This window comes from Panthera pardus, unplaced genomic scaffold (genome assembly GCF_024362965.1).
Source record: "Panthera pardus isolate Hobbes unplaced genomic scaffold, ASM2436296v1 HiC_scaffold_13, whole genome shotgun sequence".
In the NCBI taxonomy this organism is placed as follows: Eukaryota; Metazoa; Chordata; class Mammalia; order Carnivora; family Felidae; genus Panthera; species Panthera pardus.
In genome coordinates, this window is record NW_026526688.1 from 151,857,039 (window position 1) to 151,876,491 (window position 19,453).

Below are 19,453 nucleotides of genomic sequence, written 5' to 3' on the forward strand. Positions count from 1 at the left end.
CGATTTTCTTGAGTAAGCTTTGGAAAGTTTGAGTCTCTTTTATCACTCGCTGTTAGAAGCATTCATTTTCCCTAATTTCAAATTCAACATCTAAGACAGATAAAGTATATTTTATTTTATTTTGTGATTTCTTTTAGTGTTCAGGATGGCTAAACATGACTTTGATGAACCCACTTCGCTATTCACAGTAATTTTTTTTTTCATTCTTCTCCCAACCCAGGCTTCTGATCACATAAGCATACAATAAATGGCACTTGTGCCTTTTTTTTTTTTTTCTTATCTGCCACACTAAACTACAAGGGCCAGTGAGAAGGTCATCTATAAAAAAAGGTAGGAAACACCACATGGAGTGGTGAGGGTTGGCAAATAGGATTTAGGAGTCAAATATAAAACCAAATTTTTAGCTAGGACTTTCAAGCAGTTGTCATGTTTCTTATTAGGGAGTGCCCCTAACTCTAATTAATTATAGCACATAATCATATCATAAGAATAATGAATAGTAAATATTTAATTCCAACCTTCGCAGTGGAAACATCCACATTCTTCAATGTCTTTGGTGTTTTGTTTTTCTAGCATTCCACAGATTTCTGAGAAAGAAGCACATTTATGTATTTGACAGAAATCCTTTCATAAATTTTCCACATTCAGAGTCTATGGCAAATGAAACAAAAACTCAAAATGAAAGGGAAGAAAGTAAATCCCCTCTCCTCATTACATTCAATATCCATGACCTTGCTTTGTTTTATTACTTTTGATCCCAGGAAGATGTCGTCGCTCTCAAAGATGATGACAAAACTTTTTGAAATTTAGTATTTATTCTAGGACATTCATTCTACTATTAAATATAAATAGGAATACAATTCCTTTAATAAATTGTCACAAACTGAAATTTTATCTGAATTTCAAGGGCTGAATTCCATAGTGTCAGTGAGACATATTTTCATAATTTCTCAAATCATTGATATTAATTAGCTTTGTATTGCGAAAGACAATTCTTTTATCACCAGACTGATAGTTTTACGAGTTAGATGGTTACTAATTATAAACAACTCCTATTCAAATAGACATTATTGTATACACTTTGGGGAGGTTCCATTTGAATAGAGGAGATAAAACTATGATTGAAAGTGATACACTTTGGTTACAGTAGAGATGATTTCAATTATTCAGAGCAAAAGGATGTCCAAGTAGAGGGAAATGTGGATAGACAATAGGCTGGTAAATTAGGGAGAGAAAACCATGTCTTGAATTATCTTTTAAATTTCCTTAGTTTCCTAATAATTATTTTCTTTAAGTGATCCAGCCATGATCTTTCTCTTTCTCAGCACAGAATTGAGTCTCCCTTTCTGTAAGTTTGTTAGGTTTGGGATGAGACTGTGCTCTGGTGGCAAGGACTGCTTCGTCCTCTTAAAGGACTTGAGGCTTCAAATTTTCTGTTTCCAGGTGTGTGAATTTCTAATACTGTGTTTCAAAAGAACACTAATTTGTACACATTTCTCAAAAGACTGTTGGGACTTGTATAGAAGATCTTGCTAACATATATTCTGTGAGTGCATGCGTTCCGTTTTTAGTTGCATTCATAACACCACAAATACTGCAAATGTTTCCCTTGAATGGGTGGCTTGATTGATGTTCTCATGTTCACATGAGTATCTTGAATTTTTCTTTCACTTTGGATCTTTCGAATTAAATTTATGGTTCCAATTCCTTCTATCTATCATCTATCTATCTATCTATCTATCTATCTATCTTTCTATCTAAATCTGGAAAATAGAATGTTATAAACTTATAGGAAAAGAAAAACAAAAAAGTTTCTGATGAATCTGCTTAAATCAAGGGTACGTAGCCCTGTTTTGGTTCACATATCACATGTATTAGCAGGCTGTGGAATTTCATTACATTATTTTTAGGTGTATGACCATCTGAGCTGCTACTTTCTACCTCTACTTTAGGGCTTCACTTGAATTTGAGTTTCCTTTTCACATTAAGAGGCAGATGTGTCCCCACAAAATTTTGAGGGACTGTTACTGGCACAACCAGAAGAAAAGGGAGAGTCAGACTCTGATGTATTTGTACAGATTTAGAGGAAAGGTGTTAAATTTGGTTTCATTTCAGTTGGCAGGGAGGAAAAAAAGTTTGATATCTTTCTGAACGAGACATATTTCAAGTCTGTTTACCTTCACTTCAGAAGTAAACCTGTAACATTTTGACCTCAAACAACATTTTCTCCGTAACTTTCCACTATTAAATCAGTAAAAAATTAAGACTTGTATTTCCATCTTAAGTAATTGTTTCAACTTAAAAGTAACTGTTTTGTGTTGAAATGTGTGAGGTTGTATGTATGGCAAAATTCACAGAGTTCATCCATAAATGTAGTCAAGGTGGGGATTATTTTGCCAAAAATGACAACTTTTGGGTTATGGGGTCCTTTAATTTAAAAGACATTTTGTAAATACCAGGTAGCTTTTTTTTAATCACCTTATTTAAATTTAGTCTTCAACAGTCATGGCTTAATGAATGTTAGGTAGAAATTAATAATAATCTCTATGTTTAAAACAACAAATATTAAGATAAATAGGCTATGCCATCCCAAACAGCTTAATTTATGCCTATGAACCATTCAGCTACCACTATAGTCCATTCTGTTCTCTGTTGGGAAATCTTTACTTGTCAACTCTGAAACAAATAAAAATGTATTTTTACTTTGGGAACATCTGACCATATAACATTAACACCTAACTGAAGTTATAACACTAAGTATTTGGTAATCAACTGTAAAATAGACATTATGCAATTCCTTTTTTAAAAGACTTAATTTTTTATAGCAGTTTTAGGTTCACAACAACATTCAGAGAAAGGCAGAGACTTTCCATATACTCCTGGCCCACACACATGCAAAGCCTCCCCCCTAATCAACACCCTCCACCAGCATGGTATACAGTTGTCACAGCTGATATAGAATTGATTTTAGTTCTCTTCAGTAAGCTAATTATTAGTTTCAGAAATAAAGTAACATACAAAAGATATTGTTATTACTTATATATCCTCATTCTGCTGATCCTTCAAGATCTGAACACTTTCATTCTTACCCTCATGGTGTTTTTGAGAGTTATTTATAAAATATATTTCTGATTTCCCATTAAGTAAAATTCACAGTTTACAGAGCCATAGTACTAAAACAATATTAAAGTAAGTGAAGTTTTATTACACATTGTAGTGTCTGACTACTTTAGATTTTTCTTGACACATGAGAGAGATTTCAAATGCTGTTGGTGATTTATCTGTGGATATGCAATTTATTTTGAGGTAAGCTAAGGCTGTTTTACTTGCTGCAAAATTTGTAGTCAAGAACCACACTGGCAAATCCTATTTTCACTTGTGCTCATTGCTTAGTAAATCCTTCATGTGTATTTCCTAGGTTACTGGGACAGATCTCAATGAGGAAGTAATCAGTTCAATCCCCAAGGAGAATTTTTCCTTGGATTTGCCAAAGGACTTACCACTTTTTGAATGTATAATTTTTTATATAACATTATTTTTGCATACATAGTTTTACTTCATACTTCCTTATATTTACAGTAAGCAAAACATCTGTTTTAACGAAATGAGTAGTTATAGCAATGCCAAGATAAGTTATTCCTATAGGGTATAAATCCCACTATTGTCCCTACAAAACCCGAAAAAGATTTTTCGCTTATTACAAATTGATGACTGTTGCATTCTCCCTACTTAAAAGATTGATTGCAAATCTATTTTTTTTTCTTCAGACCAGGGACTTGTGTAGTAAACAATGCTTAATGTTGTCATCTTAAAATATGTTTTTCTCACTTTACTTTGCAAACCAGGACCCCCCTCTGCTCCTCGGAATGCCATCTCAAATGTTAATGAAACTAGTGTCTTTCTGGAATGGATTCCCCCTGCTGACACTGGTGGAAGGAAAGATGTCTCATATTATATTGCATGCAAGAAGTGCAACTCCCATGCAGGTGTGTGTGACGAGTGTGGAGGTCATGTCAGGTACCTCCCCCGGCAAATCGGCCTGAAAAACACCTCTGTCATGATGGTGGATCTGCTCGCTCACACAAACTATACCTTTGAGATTGAGGCAGTGAATGGAGTGTCCGACTTGAGCCCAGGAGCCCGGCAATATGTGTCTGTAAATGTAACCACAAATCAAGCAGGTAAGTGTGATGTCCAACCAAATCATGTACCTTGGGCCGAGCTCTGTCAACTTTCTCCGTAGCTAAGTGAGGGCTAAACTGTGAGATCTATAAGAGAACTTCTCATAAACCAGAGGGCCAGGACTTAAAGTAGAATACATCTCAAAATGCTTCCTATAAAAATAAAAGCTAGGGCTTTCTTAGCACTCTCATCCATGGACAGGGGGTTAAGAATAAGGTAATTTTCCATTGAATTTTTTTTATTACTAAAAAGACATTTTTGGCTCATTCGTAGCAAAATTTTATCTCAAATTTCACACATGCAATTATCATAGCTCAAATCTACATATTTTGTTGTTTTCTTTACTTCATGTTTTTTGTTTATTTTATTAATTTAACAGATAATCAATCGGGTTCTGTTTGCTTGTTTGTTTGGCACCACAGCTGAATTTTCTTTACATATTGAAATAGGCTTTTCTTGTCATTTCTATTATTATAATAATAAAAACGTACAAAATGAATTTTTCTTTGCCAAATCCACTTATCAAAATTAGAATAACTGTGAACTATACATGAAAACACATTTATGTTCCATATAAAGCTCTTGAAATTTCTCGAGAGTAATTATTAGACGGTAGAGAATTCAGGTCTGCTTGTGCTAAAATTCCCCCATAGTTTCCACTCAGATATTCCATTTTAAGTAAATCAATATAGAGGGCGTCTTTCCTGGTAAAATAAAAACCAAAGATAAACTATGATTAAATTAAAATTCAACCTGTTTTGTAAGAAGAATTATTCAAAGCCTATGGATAATTTATGACTTGTTTTTGTCAACAATGGGGTATCTGGGTGGGATGAGGCATTAAATGTCACTTCCCTCTATTCCCTGGCCACAGCTCTCAGTCCATGGGCATAAAATCGCCATCTCATTAGCGCACCAGGTGGACTTTCATCAGTGAAGACATCGTTGCTAGCAGTACTCACAATGAAATAGGATATGTTTGGCTGAATCGTTTTGGACTTAGTTCATATAAACATTAGTGTAAGTTTGTAGGTTGTAGAATGACTTGGTTGACTGGAGAATGCTGTCGGTAATCACATCTTGGCCAAAATAATTTGAATTGTTGAATGTGTCAGGTAAATCAAGCCATTACTTCTTAAGATCAAAAAGTGCATGCAGTCGAGTTCATAGTTGTTTCTGACTGATCAAATCAAGGGAAGTGTTCAAGAGCAGCCTGGCTAACATGAAATTAATTGAGTAATTTATTATGAATTATTCTAAATAGTCTAGATATTCTTGTCCATGTTGCATAGATGTCCACAGCATTTTTTTTATTCTTAGAGAAAACATTGCACACATAAATACCACTTCCTTAAATGAATCATTTATATTTTTCTCCATTTACTCCCTAACCTAAGGTGGAACTAACAAAAGTGTTAAAGAACTGGATAGAAATAGTGAAAATTAAGTTTTCTTTCACAATAGAGTCAGCTGCTGGCAATACTGGTGTATGTCGATATTCCATCACAGTATCTAGATGGCACAAGTGTTCAGTAAATGCAAACTGTCTTCCCACATCAGAAGAACACTGACTTCACAGCATGTGATTTCAGGTTTCTCATGTAACATCTTTCAACTTTACATGGTTCTGTGTATGAATCTTCCATTAACATATTGAAAACATGTTTGAATATGTATTCAATGACTGAATACAATCACTGAGAGTTATGTTCCTCAGGGAGAATAATTTCTAGTTTGCATAACCTCAACTTACTTGAAAGATATTTCTCTGCTGAACTATATATAGGAAATGACTGTATATATTTAAGATAACGTACTAATAAATATTTGCTCTAGTTGTCTTTGACTTGGTAGTCTGTTCAGACTGTAAAGTGTGGTTTTGATGTATAAATACCTTAAATACCATGAAAGAATAATTTTCATCCAACTGTTCAAGGCACTGCTATCATGTAAAACAAACATTTGTATTTAGAACAAATGTTTTGTTGACTCTTGGTTGCTGATTTTTTCTGAGTTCTCAGGGTACACATACTGCCAAAGGCTTGCAAATCTATCAAAAAAAAAAAATCAAAACAAGAAGACATTTTTCTCAGTATCTGACATTTTAGGTGAACCAAAGTCTCAATTTTCACCAAAATTGTAAACTTCAAATACCTCCTAAGAAGTCTTATATTGAATAATTATTGATGCATATTTATCAATTACCAGCATAATAGAAAGTGGGCTTAGTAGTTTTTAATATTTGAATATTTTAAGCATTAAATTAAAGAAAATTATTTGTGCCATATGTGTTTTTTATATAAAATTTCTTTCAGCGAATTTTAACTTTATTTTCAATCTTTTAAGGACTTCTTTTTGAGAAATGCATTTCTTAATTTGTTTCAGATTTGTAATTTGTTTTGGCATTTTCTGATTGATTTATTTTTTGTGACATGACCACAATATGTTGTTGACTACAATAAAAAGCCATCCTTAAAATAGGTTAATAAATGTTTTATTCATTGTCTTACTGTGGACTATAGCCCAGGAGACAGTATTTCAAATTGGTCTTAAGAATTGCTCCAAAGCATGTCAGTTTACAGAGAATTCTCTGCAAAAAGGGAATGGGTATTTATCCTTGCAAGCAGTTCTCCATCATATAGTTGCGTGTCACTAGGTATAATTGGTCTGGTAAAAATTAAGGTTTACTGAGTTCCACATAGAGATGTGAAAGACCCTTACGTCATCTTAATACATTATGTTTGTTTCTTATCAGATTATTCAAAAACATTGCCTGCATGCCTCCACTTAACTTATTTTCTGGTTTGTCTTGTTTTTGGTTTCTCCTCGAGGTCACTTGAGATGGTCACAGACTGGCTGGGCATCAGTCATCTACTACAGTTTTAGTGCATAGTATGAATTACCTAGATTCAAAATTATATTTATAAAGTACAAGAAGAAAAATAGCAATTTTTTTTGTAAGATGGGAACCTTGCATTAAACTAGGAACTGAAATTGATTAGGTAACCCTAGCTAACTAGGTAACCCTAGTTTTATACAGTATTTAAAACATTTTCCCAGTCATTATATTATTATGAAGTCTAGTATCTTACTCTTGTGAGAAGTTGTCTAAATTCAAATGGTACTTTTTACATGCAATTTAATAGTAAGGTCAAAATATAAGTTTGGGACACCTGGCTGGCTCAGTCAGTGGTCAGTTGATTTCTGGGTCATGACTTTGAGCCCCACGTTGGGTGTAGAGATTACTTAAAGAATAAAGCAAAACAAAAACAAAATATAAAGTTTTAAGAAAAGCTGAATACTAGAATTAGTTGGACTGTATGTTTCTTATAAAATGAAGCAAATAGTACTGAGGTTGATAGGAAAGCATTGTAAAATTGTGATGATTTTCATGGCCAAGAAAAAGAAACACATCTGAAAGTGAAAGAATAAGAAAAAAAAAGTAATTTACATGTGGTAAAGGAATACTATCTGTGGAGAAGGAGGAAATGATAGGAAAATTCATTGGGAATATGTTAATTATATAAGGATCTCTTAACAAATAGGTTGCAAAGTGGATAAAATGATGAATATGCAAACCATGAATTATTTAAAATTCTTAAACTTAAAAAAGGGATAATATTGACTGAGTTTCTCAATCTTCTAGTTACATGGATACATGATTGAATGTATAGATATATGGATAGAGAGTGAGTGATACATCAATACATAGTGTGAAAATTAAAATTCCATTGAAAGCAAATATTTTTAAGTTTCATTATCTGCTCACAAAATTGTATGCATTATTATAGTCTTCTATAAACATATTTTTAATGTTTTTATTTTAAAATAATTTTGCACTAGGCACACTGTAGCAAATGCTAAAATTTATATATGTATTTATATGTGTATATAAAATATGTATATATTTAAATATATACAAATGTATATTTTTTTTTTAATTTTTTTTTAATGTTTATTTTATTATTTTTGAGACAGAGAGAGACAGAGCATGAACGGGGGAGGGGCAGAGAGAGAGGGAGACACAGAATCGGAAGCAGGCTCCAGGCTCTGAGCCATCAGCCCAGAGCCCGACGCGGGGCTTGAACTCACGGACCGCGAGATCGTGACCTGAGCTGAAGTCGGACGCTTAACCGACTGAGCCACCCAGGCGCCCCTACAAATGTATATTTTATCCCAAGAAAGAATAAGCTCATTCTAACCAAAACAAAAAAAAAAAAAACAAGACAAGGAAATCACTAACATTTTAGTATGCAAAGGGATAGAATTTTAATTCTGGGGTAAAACAGACCAAACTTTAATTGTTTTGAATTAATCTTAGGCTTCTAGATTCTGTCCTCAGAGGGCTTAGTTGACATGATATGATTTGTAAAATGCAGCAAACATTTTGGAGGAGATGGCCCAACCTGTCCAGACTATCAGAAATATCACTAAGAAAGATGTCCCTATATTTTGATGGTTTTTATTTCTTGGTTCTTGTAAAGGTATCTGGGGTACACGATAATCCCATTTAATCAAGTACTTTCAGTTTGATGCCTTTCGTGCAGTTGACCAGCATGATGTAACATAGGATGTTGAGATGATCAGGGTTCCCTGAAGACCAAATTATGCTGTAGACCTGGAAATTTAAGAGAATGCTGAAACAAGACAGTGAAAGTAAATTGTTGCTCTTGCCAAAGTGGCAAAAAATGTTTTCTGGTGGTTTCTGTTTATTGAGATGTTAAAGAAAAAGTTCATTGTCACTTGTTAGACCATTACTAAACAAAGATGAAGGTATTTGTTGATTTTTTTTGCCAGTGGAGACATCATATTGGCTGTATTTGTAATCACCACCTGATTAAATATGTTGTTTGCCAAGATTGTTGGTCTTCTACTCAGACCAAACAAGTCATTTAAAATAAGTTCATGACTCACATTCTTTATTCTTCTATATTTTTTTATGGTGGCACTGATTTCTACAGAGATACAATAAAGATTTGTGCTTACTCTTTTGGTAGGATGGAGATACTTTAGTTTGGCCATTACTATAGTTTTACAGCTTTTGTTTCAATGGGGCTCAAAGACAAAGAAAGCTTTCTTCCATGTGCAAGGTAAATTTTCCAATATACACCAGTGAACTGGTGAAAGGGTCAAAGGATAGGATGGAGAAGGCATCACTATGCCAAATGTAATATGGGCTCTGGGCTGAATCTTATTTAATCACATTACCTCCATAACATCCACTCAGATCAGTGTTTCTGAATACATAGGGATTAATGCTAGCTCAGGCACAGGATTCAATAACTGGTAAAAGGTTTGGTCATTTACCCCTCCCCCTCTTTATTTATTTAGAAATGGTCAGAAATACTTTTCAGAAAAGCTGAAAGGCAGATGGACAATATTAACATATGTTGCTATTGCACAATCCTTCGTGAAGGGCAATCACCCTTATTATTTCACTGCAGCTTCAACTTCTGTGTTCTCAAGTACAGAGAATAGAAATGATGGAGATTTTGTTTATACATGTGGCACTGCGAATTTATTTCTTATCATTATGATAAGGAAAATGTCTTCTGGGCCTTTCCTAAAGTTATAATTAGTGGGCAGTTTCATAAGCCTTGAAAAATAAATCCACTTTAACACTTCTATTTCAGCAGGTCATTTAATACCTTCTTCTACATTAAACCAAGGAATTCCAAGTTTTTGAACATTATTTAACATTAGCCACCTTTCAATCCAGATTTTGGTCAACAAATTGAAGAAACATTTAGCACTCGTGCCAGTGACCTGGAGAAGCACATTGAATCCAGAATCGTTAATCATGCATTTATACTAGCTGGAATTACATTGCTTCTAGCCCCTATGCATCTGAGAAACTCATAAAATCCATTTTTACACATATTTTCTAACCTTGGGAAAACTTAAGTTATAGAATCTTGTGAGTTTCATATCCAAGAAGCTTCTTGCCTCCATATGACTAGATAACTGGCTTTCAAATTTATGTCAGTATCCTGAGTTCAGATGGAGTAATAGGTTTGGTCAGGAAGAGAATTGTGTCCATCTATCAATTAACAATCTTAGATAAGGTGTGGGCTTGGTAATGAAGACATGAAGGAACCACTTCCTCAGTCACATGTGGAACAGCTGAATCAGGTAGCAAGACAGACTCTGTAAGTTTTAGAAGTTGATAGTATTTTGAATCATCTGAATTCTTCCACATATCTGCATTCCAGTGCTCAGGATTTCACTTTTTTTCCAATCAGTGGCCTCATTTCCTCATAAAGTGATGCAGTAAGTTCAATCATTTTTACAATTCAGAAATTCTGTGGAATAAGACTTGGATTTTTATTTGTAGCTCTGTTATCCTTTTCACTGTAAGAGGACTTTTGGCAGCTCAAGACAGTTGGAGCTGAAAATTTAAATTTTAAGTTTATTTCTTTAAATTCGGTAGTACAGTTGGATACAACCAATTCTTCCCATATTTCTATTTCTCATGCTTTTATAGTACTAAAACAGGTGGTATTTTGTCACCCAAAACATTACCTTCAAGAAGCACTTTATTTGAGGTGACCACGGCTGATGAAATGTATGCCAGGTATTGTTATATTATCAGTCCTTAATACTAAATAGGCCTTTGCTCCATTGAGATACAGCTAAGTGACGTCATAGGTTCTTTATTCCCATTCCCTTTAAGACTGTTACCCAAAACATTTCTCTTTTGGGAATAATTTTTGTTTATAATGTCCATTTTCTTATGAACAAAGTCTACTTTGGCTGGTTTAAACAGAAGAGGTCTTTAATACAGGATATTAAGTGGCTCATACAATCATAGAGAAGAAGAGATTCAAAGATTAGAGGCTATGTTTCCAGAATAAATGCTCAATACTCTACCGCCAAGTTGGCCTGATGAAGGGAAACATTGCGACTGCAGTGGTCAAGCAGACCACTTGACTTGACTTTATTGTGGTGGGGGACTTGACTTTATTGTCATTACTGTTGCCCCTAGTAGCATTGATATTTCAGTCTCAAACTTGTACTGAAAAGACTTCAGTATTGTTACCAGAAAATATTCATATTTTGCTACCATCTTCATCAGTAGAAAGCCAAAAAAAAAAAAAAAAATGAGAACTTCATGAAGAACCTGGTTTCTTAAGTTGCCTATCTGAATCTGTATCTTCCCTGGGCAAGTCTGTTTGATGGATCTCAAAATATATGCCTTTTCGTAGCAGAAAAGGAACCTGGATTTTTTTGAGTTCTTATTTCTATGTTGGAGATATAAGGTACCTATGTCAGTTTTATAAATACATAAAGTGCCATTCAAACGATGATATACAATGAATTTATTCAAATTTGAATGAAAATTACTACATGACAATTGCTAGACAAGTTATCTCTAATATTTTGGGAAAATCTGTTTGTTTGAGTAATTAAGATTTGTTTATCCAAACTCTTTCTTTTCCCCTTCCTTCCTTCCTTTTTTCTGTTTCTCTTTTCTTCCTCCCTTCCTTTGTTCTTACATATATATGTGTATATATGTGTGTATATGTATATGTATACATATGTATATATATATTCATATATATGCATATTTATATATTCATATATATATGAATTTTATGTGATATATTTTATGTCTTTAATATATATAAATATTTGCATTTCAAGTGTTGAGGGTTGAGTTAATAAGTTGTCTCAACTCATGGCACATTACTATCTTTGAACTACACAAGGCTCTCACCTGGTTTATTGATTTTCTTATGTACTGCTATTGTCTCAAATCTGTCATTTTCATACATGAAAGAGCAGATTCTTAATATGTTGTGGTGTTTTCTGTCGTTGTTTATAAGTATTCGTATCAAATGTTTATTTAATATTGTAAACATTTTTATTTTAATTTAATGGTATATTAAATTTTTCATTCTATCTACTCATTTTTCACCATAATCTAAATATTTTGTGGATCTACCCATGTGGCTTTTGGCCATCTGATGTGCTGCTTGTAACCATCACACATTCACTATACTCTACATTATCAGCTCACCCAGTAACAGAGCTCTGGATTCTCTGAGTACCCAATCTGTGAACATTCTGTTTTCATTTTAAAGTCCTAATATAGTGAATTTCATTCAGTATATACAAATTTTCTTTTAGAAAAAAGAAAAGAAAAAAGAAAACAATAAAACTAGTAGACCACATTTTCAGTTCTTTTCCCATTTCACTGCACCATGTACTTAATAAAGTTTTATTGCCTTGAAAATGAAACACAGAGTAGAAACTGTGTGTGTGCACGTGTGTGTTAATCTGTTGCACAGAGCAGTGGATTAGTATGTTGGTTAAATTTCTAGATTGTGGAGCCAAACTTTCTGGTTTCCATACTGTCTTTGCCACTTACTAGCTGTGTGACTTGGGTAAGTTATTTAGACCTACCAGACACTAAATGATAGTGTCTATGACATAAGATGGTTGCAAGGATTAAATGAGTTACTATCTACAAAACAATTAGTGTAATGCCTAGCATGTAATAAAGTATTAATAAATGTTAAATAGCAGCATTTTAAGAAGACTTTCAATAATTTTCTAGATACTGTCAGTCCATGGGAGAACTATGAGATAAATAGGTTTTAGAATTTACAAGTATTATATCGACAAACTCAGGGAGGAAGTAAATAAGATACAAGGAAAAAAAACATTCAAAGGCAAAAATAAACACATACAATCTCTAACTCAACAGATAAAAAAAGCAGCTGCTTCAAGGTTGGAGGAGTAAACAAGAAAATTATTTTCCAATAGTGACTCTATCTTCAATGATTTCCTAAAACATTGGGTTTTATATTAGCATTGAATTTTTTCTAACTTTGATAAAATATCCAGAGCAATAATGTAAAGAAACAAGAAAATAAAATCATCAAAGTTAGAGCAAGAATGGGGGAAATCACCTTGAAAATTTAAAAAAATAATAATAATAAATAAAAATAAAAATAAAAATCAGACTGAAAGCTCATAAAAACTAACAAACAAAAAGCCACACAAACAAAAAAGAAAACAGACAATACTTATCTGAATCCAAATATATTAGGAAAAAAATATGAATTTTGTTAATTACATCATTATTGTGTGTGGATCAATACTAATTTTGGTCCATTATTAAAGTTTTGAAGGAAAACTATCTAAGAGACAAATGTTGTTTAATTACATATTATGGACATCTCTACATTGTCCACACACAGATGCTTCTGTGACCAGATTATTATTTTGGCTACCAAAAGAAGCTTCTAATTTTGCCAACTGAAGCCACCCATCTACATGGAAATTTGACTTATGTGAGGTGCAAGTTCTGTGCTTGTTCCTATGCCTATGTGCTGTTCTGAAACATAGCTCAAAGATGAGGCTCTAATCTGATTAGTTTGCACATAATTCATCCCAAGGATTAGTGGATGCGGTAAATATTTTCAGAAACTATCAAAATTCTTGTTCGGTTCAGTGGCTTTAGAAACTTGTGGAAGATTTGGTTTCTAAAAGGCACTTGAGAGCCTTCCATTTCCTCTCTTTCTCCCTCCTACAGACTGTGGTGACAACGACAGAGACAGTGATGGCTAACATGTTTCAGCACTTAACTGTGTGCACATTGCCATGTGAAGAACTTGATTTGCGTTTTCTTATTTGATCCTAGCAATATCTTCATGACATAATATTATTATTATTCCCATTTTTAGGATGAAGAAACTGACGTTTAAAGATGTGAAGTGCTTTGCCCAAGGTCACAAATCTAGTAAGTGAGGGAATAGGAATCTAAACTAAGAAATTCTTCCCTGGAGCTATGATACTCTGAATCACTAGTGAATATTGCACATGCTATTTCCTTTACCTGAAACCTGTTTCTTTACATCATTGTCCTAGATAGCTCAGTTTTCCGATCTGCTTAAATTGCTGCTTCCAGGAGAAAAGCTTTCTCTGCTTTCCAGCTTAGACATACCTCTCTAAAAATAACTTGGAGCACGAAGCACTGTAACTATTTTCTCTCTCGTCTGTGTTTCTGGACTTGCCTTAGGGTCACAACAGTGCCTAACACTTGTGTTTGTTCAGTTTATAAATGAATGGGTTTCTATATTATGCAAATTAGTGTTATACTACCAGTTACTGGTAGCAATGTTGATGTATAATGTGTTTTAAAGATTTTTGGGAGTCTTCAAAAAATTCTGAACCAAATTTTTGTTTGTGTTGGGTGTTATTTATTTATTTATTTATTTATTTATTTATAAATTAAGGATCAAGAGGCAGAGCCCTAATTGTAATTCACAGGTTTATGTTCTCCAGGAGTTTAAAATAAAATATTGTTATTTAAGGTCCACCAATTTGCTGGTGTGCCTGCCTTCTTAACCTCTCTTCTTTAGACACTCCAATCTTGACAAAAGAATTCACTGAGGATGATTGAACCCATTCTAGAGAAGAATTTTATGTAATGATTGTTGTGCCATTTAAGGGCAATACATGATATTTTCAGTCTTAATGTGTTTAAGGACTCCACACCTCAATTTGTGATTCAGTATATCCACAGAAGGGCCTGATAATCTGCATATTCTCTCTCTGTCTCTCTGTCTCTCTCTGTTTCTGTCTCTGTCTCTGTCTCTCTGTCTGTCTCTCTCTCTCTTTCTCTCTGATACACACACACACACACACACACACACACACACACACAGCTAATGATTCTGCTGCAGGGTAGGTTTGGCCCCATTTGAAAACAATGATACTTGTGAGAGGTTCTGATATTTCTTTCCTATCCTTCCTCTCTACGCAAATAGTGACAACTCCTTAATCAGGTTTGCTTGATGTTGCTTTTTCCCTAAAGCTGTCTACAAAATATCTGCTGACAGTCTGTTTTCACACCAGCAAGGATTTTGTTAATACTATTCTTTCCCTCTAATCTAGTTACTCTATTTTGCCCATTGCTCACCTGCAAGCTGGTTTTAAACTGCTCTTTCCTGTCAGTTTTGGTTGCAAGCTGATTTCCTATTCAACAGAAACATGGTCAATGATCCATTTCCTCTGTGAACCATCAAACATTCTTGTGGCTCAGCTCAGAATCAGAGCAGCTCAGCATTTGAACTATTCAATCATTTATCTCATTGGCATGTATGCTATGAACTTATTTGCGTAAAGATGCATATTGTAGATTGATATGCATAGAATATCAATTTCTTTAGAACCTTTACTCTGAATTGCCATTGCCCTTTATTACTAGTCCTTGAGAACTAAGTTTCAAAAGCATTCCCAATGGCCTGGTATCATGTAAATCTTCTTGGTGTGCTCTTTAGATGTATTATAATAGTGAAACCATAGATGCAAAATCATGTTTAAATTAAGCATATGCCTGAATTGTCTATTAAGTTCAAAACAAAGTTTACTTAGAATACGAATTTTTTGCACAATTTATTGGAATGACTTGTTCATGTTATTTTCCCAAAATGGACTGTCATGCATTCAAATACGCAATATTTATTCAGTACCTCCTGCATTCATTATACTCTATTGAGCATTCTAAAAGGTACACAAGTATTTGAAGACATGTTTCATCCTTACACTATTTTATCTGCCCACTGAAGAATTAAATAAGGTCTAAAAAGGAAAACAATTAGAAAAGAATTAATGACAATTTGGATATTAAACTGAGAAATAATAGCATCAGATTCATCTCTGAATGACATTATGTATTGACTTGTTGACTTCACATTATCTTTTTTTTTTCTATTTTGTCTCCTTTATCACATGTACATCTGTAAAGTCGTTCATTGAAATCCACTTAGTCATGATATACAGGTTCATTTATTAAAAATAGTTGACAAACCACTTTTTAACTGCCTTTATGTCTATTTAAATGGTCATGCCTTGTTTGGTAAACATCAAGAAAGCATAATAATCTTTACTGATAATGGCCTATTGTTGAGTGATATACTAACACAAAATGAAGTGAGAAAAAAAATATCCTAAGATTATTTGACTGTGGAGAGCACTTTCATTTACTCTGTTCTATCTAATTATATTAATAATTGAAAGTATATCTAATTTTATTAATAATTGAAAGTATATTTGACACATTTTTGGAATGCAGCTGAACAAGCTATTTTGTAGCTTGACACGATGGTCCCAGTATCTTCTTTATCAAAACAAGCATCTAACTTGAGGACTTTTTTTGAAGATAGGAATATTTTCCATTAAACAAAATATACTTTGAGTGCTAGCTTTTTGATCTTACTTTTTACAAATTTTCCTCCATTAGTAAAAAAAGAGAGGCTAGTTTATTTAATCTTCAAGCTTAGGAGGCTTTGCAAACTGATGTTTAAATTATGAATAAAGCAATGATTTCCTTTAGACTTGTGGTACAGATCAAATATAAATAAATATTATTGCAATTGTGCAGTTTTTCTGCTTTAGTTATATCTGCCTATTCAAAGTACGTGTCAGAATTACTAAAAAAGGACAAAAAATAACAAGTATTGGCAAGGATGTGGAGAAAAGTAACTTTCGTGCACTCTTGGTGGGAATGTAAACTGGTACAGCCACTGTGGAAAACTGTATTGGGGGCGGGGCTCAAAAAATTAAACATAGAAATACCATTTGACCCAATAATTCCACTGCTGGGTATTTACTCAAAGAAAATGAAAGCACTAATTCAAAAAGATATATATACCCTTCTGTGTAGAGATAAGATATGGAGCAACCTATGTGTTCATCACTAGATAAATGAATAAATATACACCTATACATACATTAGAATATTATGCAGCATTAAAAATGAGATTTTGACATTTCTGAGAGCATAGATGGACCTAGAGGATATTATGCTAAGTGCAAAAGCAAATATATGATTTCACTCCTATGTGAAAAATGAAAACAAGACAAATGAGTACACAGACAAACAAAAAGCAAAATCAAACCTGTAAATACACAGAACAAACTGATGGTTGCCAGAGGAACAGGGGTTGGAAAAATGAGCAAAATTGGTGAAGAGGAATGAGGGAAACTGGCTCCCATTTATGGAACGAATAAGTCATAGGAATAAATAGAATCAATAATATTGCAATAACATATGGTGACAGAGGGTGGCTATACTTGTGGTGAACATAACATACAGAGATATTGAATCACTGCCGTACAACTGAAACTAATGTAACATTGTGTGCCAACGATACTCAAAAAGTTTGAAAAAAGTAATAAAGTGAATTTAGAGGATCTCTATTTTTTAAGTAGTTTTTATTTTTCCCTGATAAAATAGTAAATGATATTCAAAGATGAAAACTTTTATTATCCTATAAAGTATTAATCTTTCAGGTTATAATTTCTGTCATCAATAGTCTCTTACTTTTTTCTAATTTTTTTGTTTATTTCTTTTGTTTATTTTTTTGTTTATTGTTCTAGTTTATTTATTTTTGAGAGACAGAGTGAGCAGAGGAAGGGCAGAAAGAGAGGAAGATAGAATCCGAAGCAGGCTTCAGGCTCTGAGCTGCCAGCACAGAGCCCGACGTGGGGTTCCAACTCACAAACTGTGAGATCATGACCTGAGTCTAAGTCAGATGCTCAACCAACTGAGTCACCCAGGTGCCCCAATAGTCTACTCTTATTAATAAGTCTTCCTTTGTTATTAGTTATACTTAACTAACCCTCTATAGATATTAAGGGAAATACTTCTATTTTATTTTAGTTGTTTTTAATTTTTTTAAGTTCATTTATTTTGAGACAGAAAGCACTCTCTCTAATGGGGGGAGGGGCAGAGAGAGACAGAGGGAGAGAGAGCATCCGCATCCCAAGCATGGAGCCTGACATGGGGCTTGACCCCATGAACCAGGAGATCATGACCTGAGCCAAAATCAAGAATTGGATGCTTAACTGACTGAGCCACCCATATCACTGAAATAGTTCTATTTTATGCAGAAAAAAAAAACTGTCTCTAAAAAGTAAATTGGTAGTATTTCAAAGTTATCATGGTAATGGGAATTGTGGTAGTAGCTTAGTGATTTATTTTTTAAACAATCAAAATTATGTGTGAGAATAAAAGGATTCAAAAATTAAATGAGTAATTTTTAACATTTTTAATATGATGCTGATATTGATACTTTCAGAGAGACACTAGTCATTCAGTTGTCCATGGGATTTATGTATACATCTCAGGGGATTAGGACTGAAAACATCAGTGGGTTGCCCCTTAAAACTGTGCATCACACCTTATGTAGTTGGTAGGAGACTTTAATGTCATGTAGCATGACTTTACTTTTTAAAGTCTTATTATTAATATTTCTGGCCCTACCATTACTTTATCTCTTTTAAAGAAGAAATCCAACACTGTATGTTACTCTGCTGCCTTTAATTGGGAAGATAGTATTCACAAATTTGGTTATTGTACAGATAGTATTCACAAACGTGGTTATTAGTGATAGTATTCACAAAGTTGGTTATTAGAGACAGTATTCACAAAGTTGGTGGTTAGAGATGGTATTCACAAACTTGGTTATTGTAGATAAAGTATTCACAAACTTAATTATTATAAGGCAGCCGAGAAAATAAATGTTCTACTATTATGTGTTTACAAGATATCTCACAGTCTTTTTTAGTTAATTCCATATGAGATGAGATTTTTGGACTCAAAATTGTATGAAATTTTATAAGGACTAACCATGACTGTTTTGAAAAACAACTACTGTTTGTTTTGTTAGAAAATGACCTTGATAGTACAATTAGACTCTGGTTTAACAACAGTTTACCCTTCCTTGATTTTATTTGTTTTGTCTTAGCAATGTGAATAGTTCTTTTCATATTGAATCAAAATTTATCATAAAATTCTTGACTAAATGTTTTTTACACTTAAAAATGTTGGCAATAATAATAATGATTGTAGTAGAAACACGTGACTCTATATGCCAAGTTGTTCCAATTTTATAGAGACATGTTAACTACATCTCTTTAACAAAATATCTAAAATATTTTTGGTGAGATTGGAAATAGCAACGTAATTTATCCTTTATTCCTGAAACTGGTTCTCCCAAATAATAATGCAATAGCCCTCACATTCCTCACCTGCATTCAACCCTTACCTTTTGTTCTGAGAAACTAAATGGATTTCACATTCATCTAATACAACCATGACTTTGGTTTTTGAATTCTCCTATATAAGAGCCATTTTTTTTCATACATGATATTTTCTAAAATACAAAAAACAGAAGAGATCACCCATTCATTATCTTATTTATTCCTCATACCAATTCATTGAAATATTTAAGCTGTTTCTCTATTTTGCACACAA

The 19,453-nt window shown here is 33.3% G+C and overlaps 1 protein-coding gene across 8 annotated transcripts in view; it reads left to right on the forward strand.

Annotated features, from left to right (window-relative positions):
• EPHA5 (EPH receptor A5) overlaps window positions 1-19,453 on the forward strand; it is a 344,576-nt gene that overhangs the window by 175,248 nt on the left and 149,875 nt on the right. For 5 of the 8 annotated variants that reach the window (XM_019468625.2, XM_019468637.2, XM_019468628.2 and 2 more), the window contains one exon: window positions 3,846-4,181. The exons of the other annotated variants lie outside the window; for them this stretch is intronic. In XM_019468625.2, coding sequence (XP_019324170.2) covers window positions 3,846-4,181 — 336 coding nt within the window. The remainder of the gene's footprint in view (window positions 1-3,845; window positions 4,182-19,453) is intronic. 8 annotated transcript variants of the gene reach the window in all.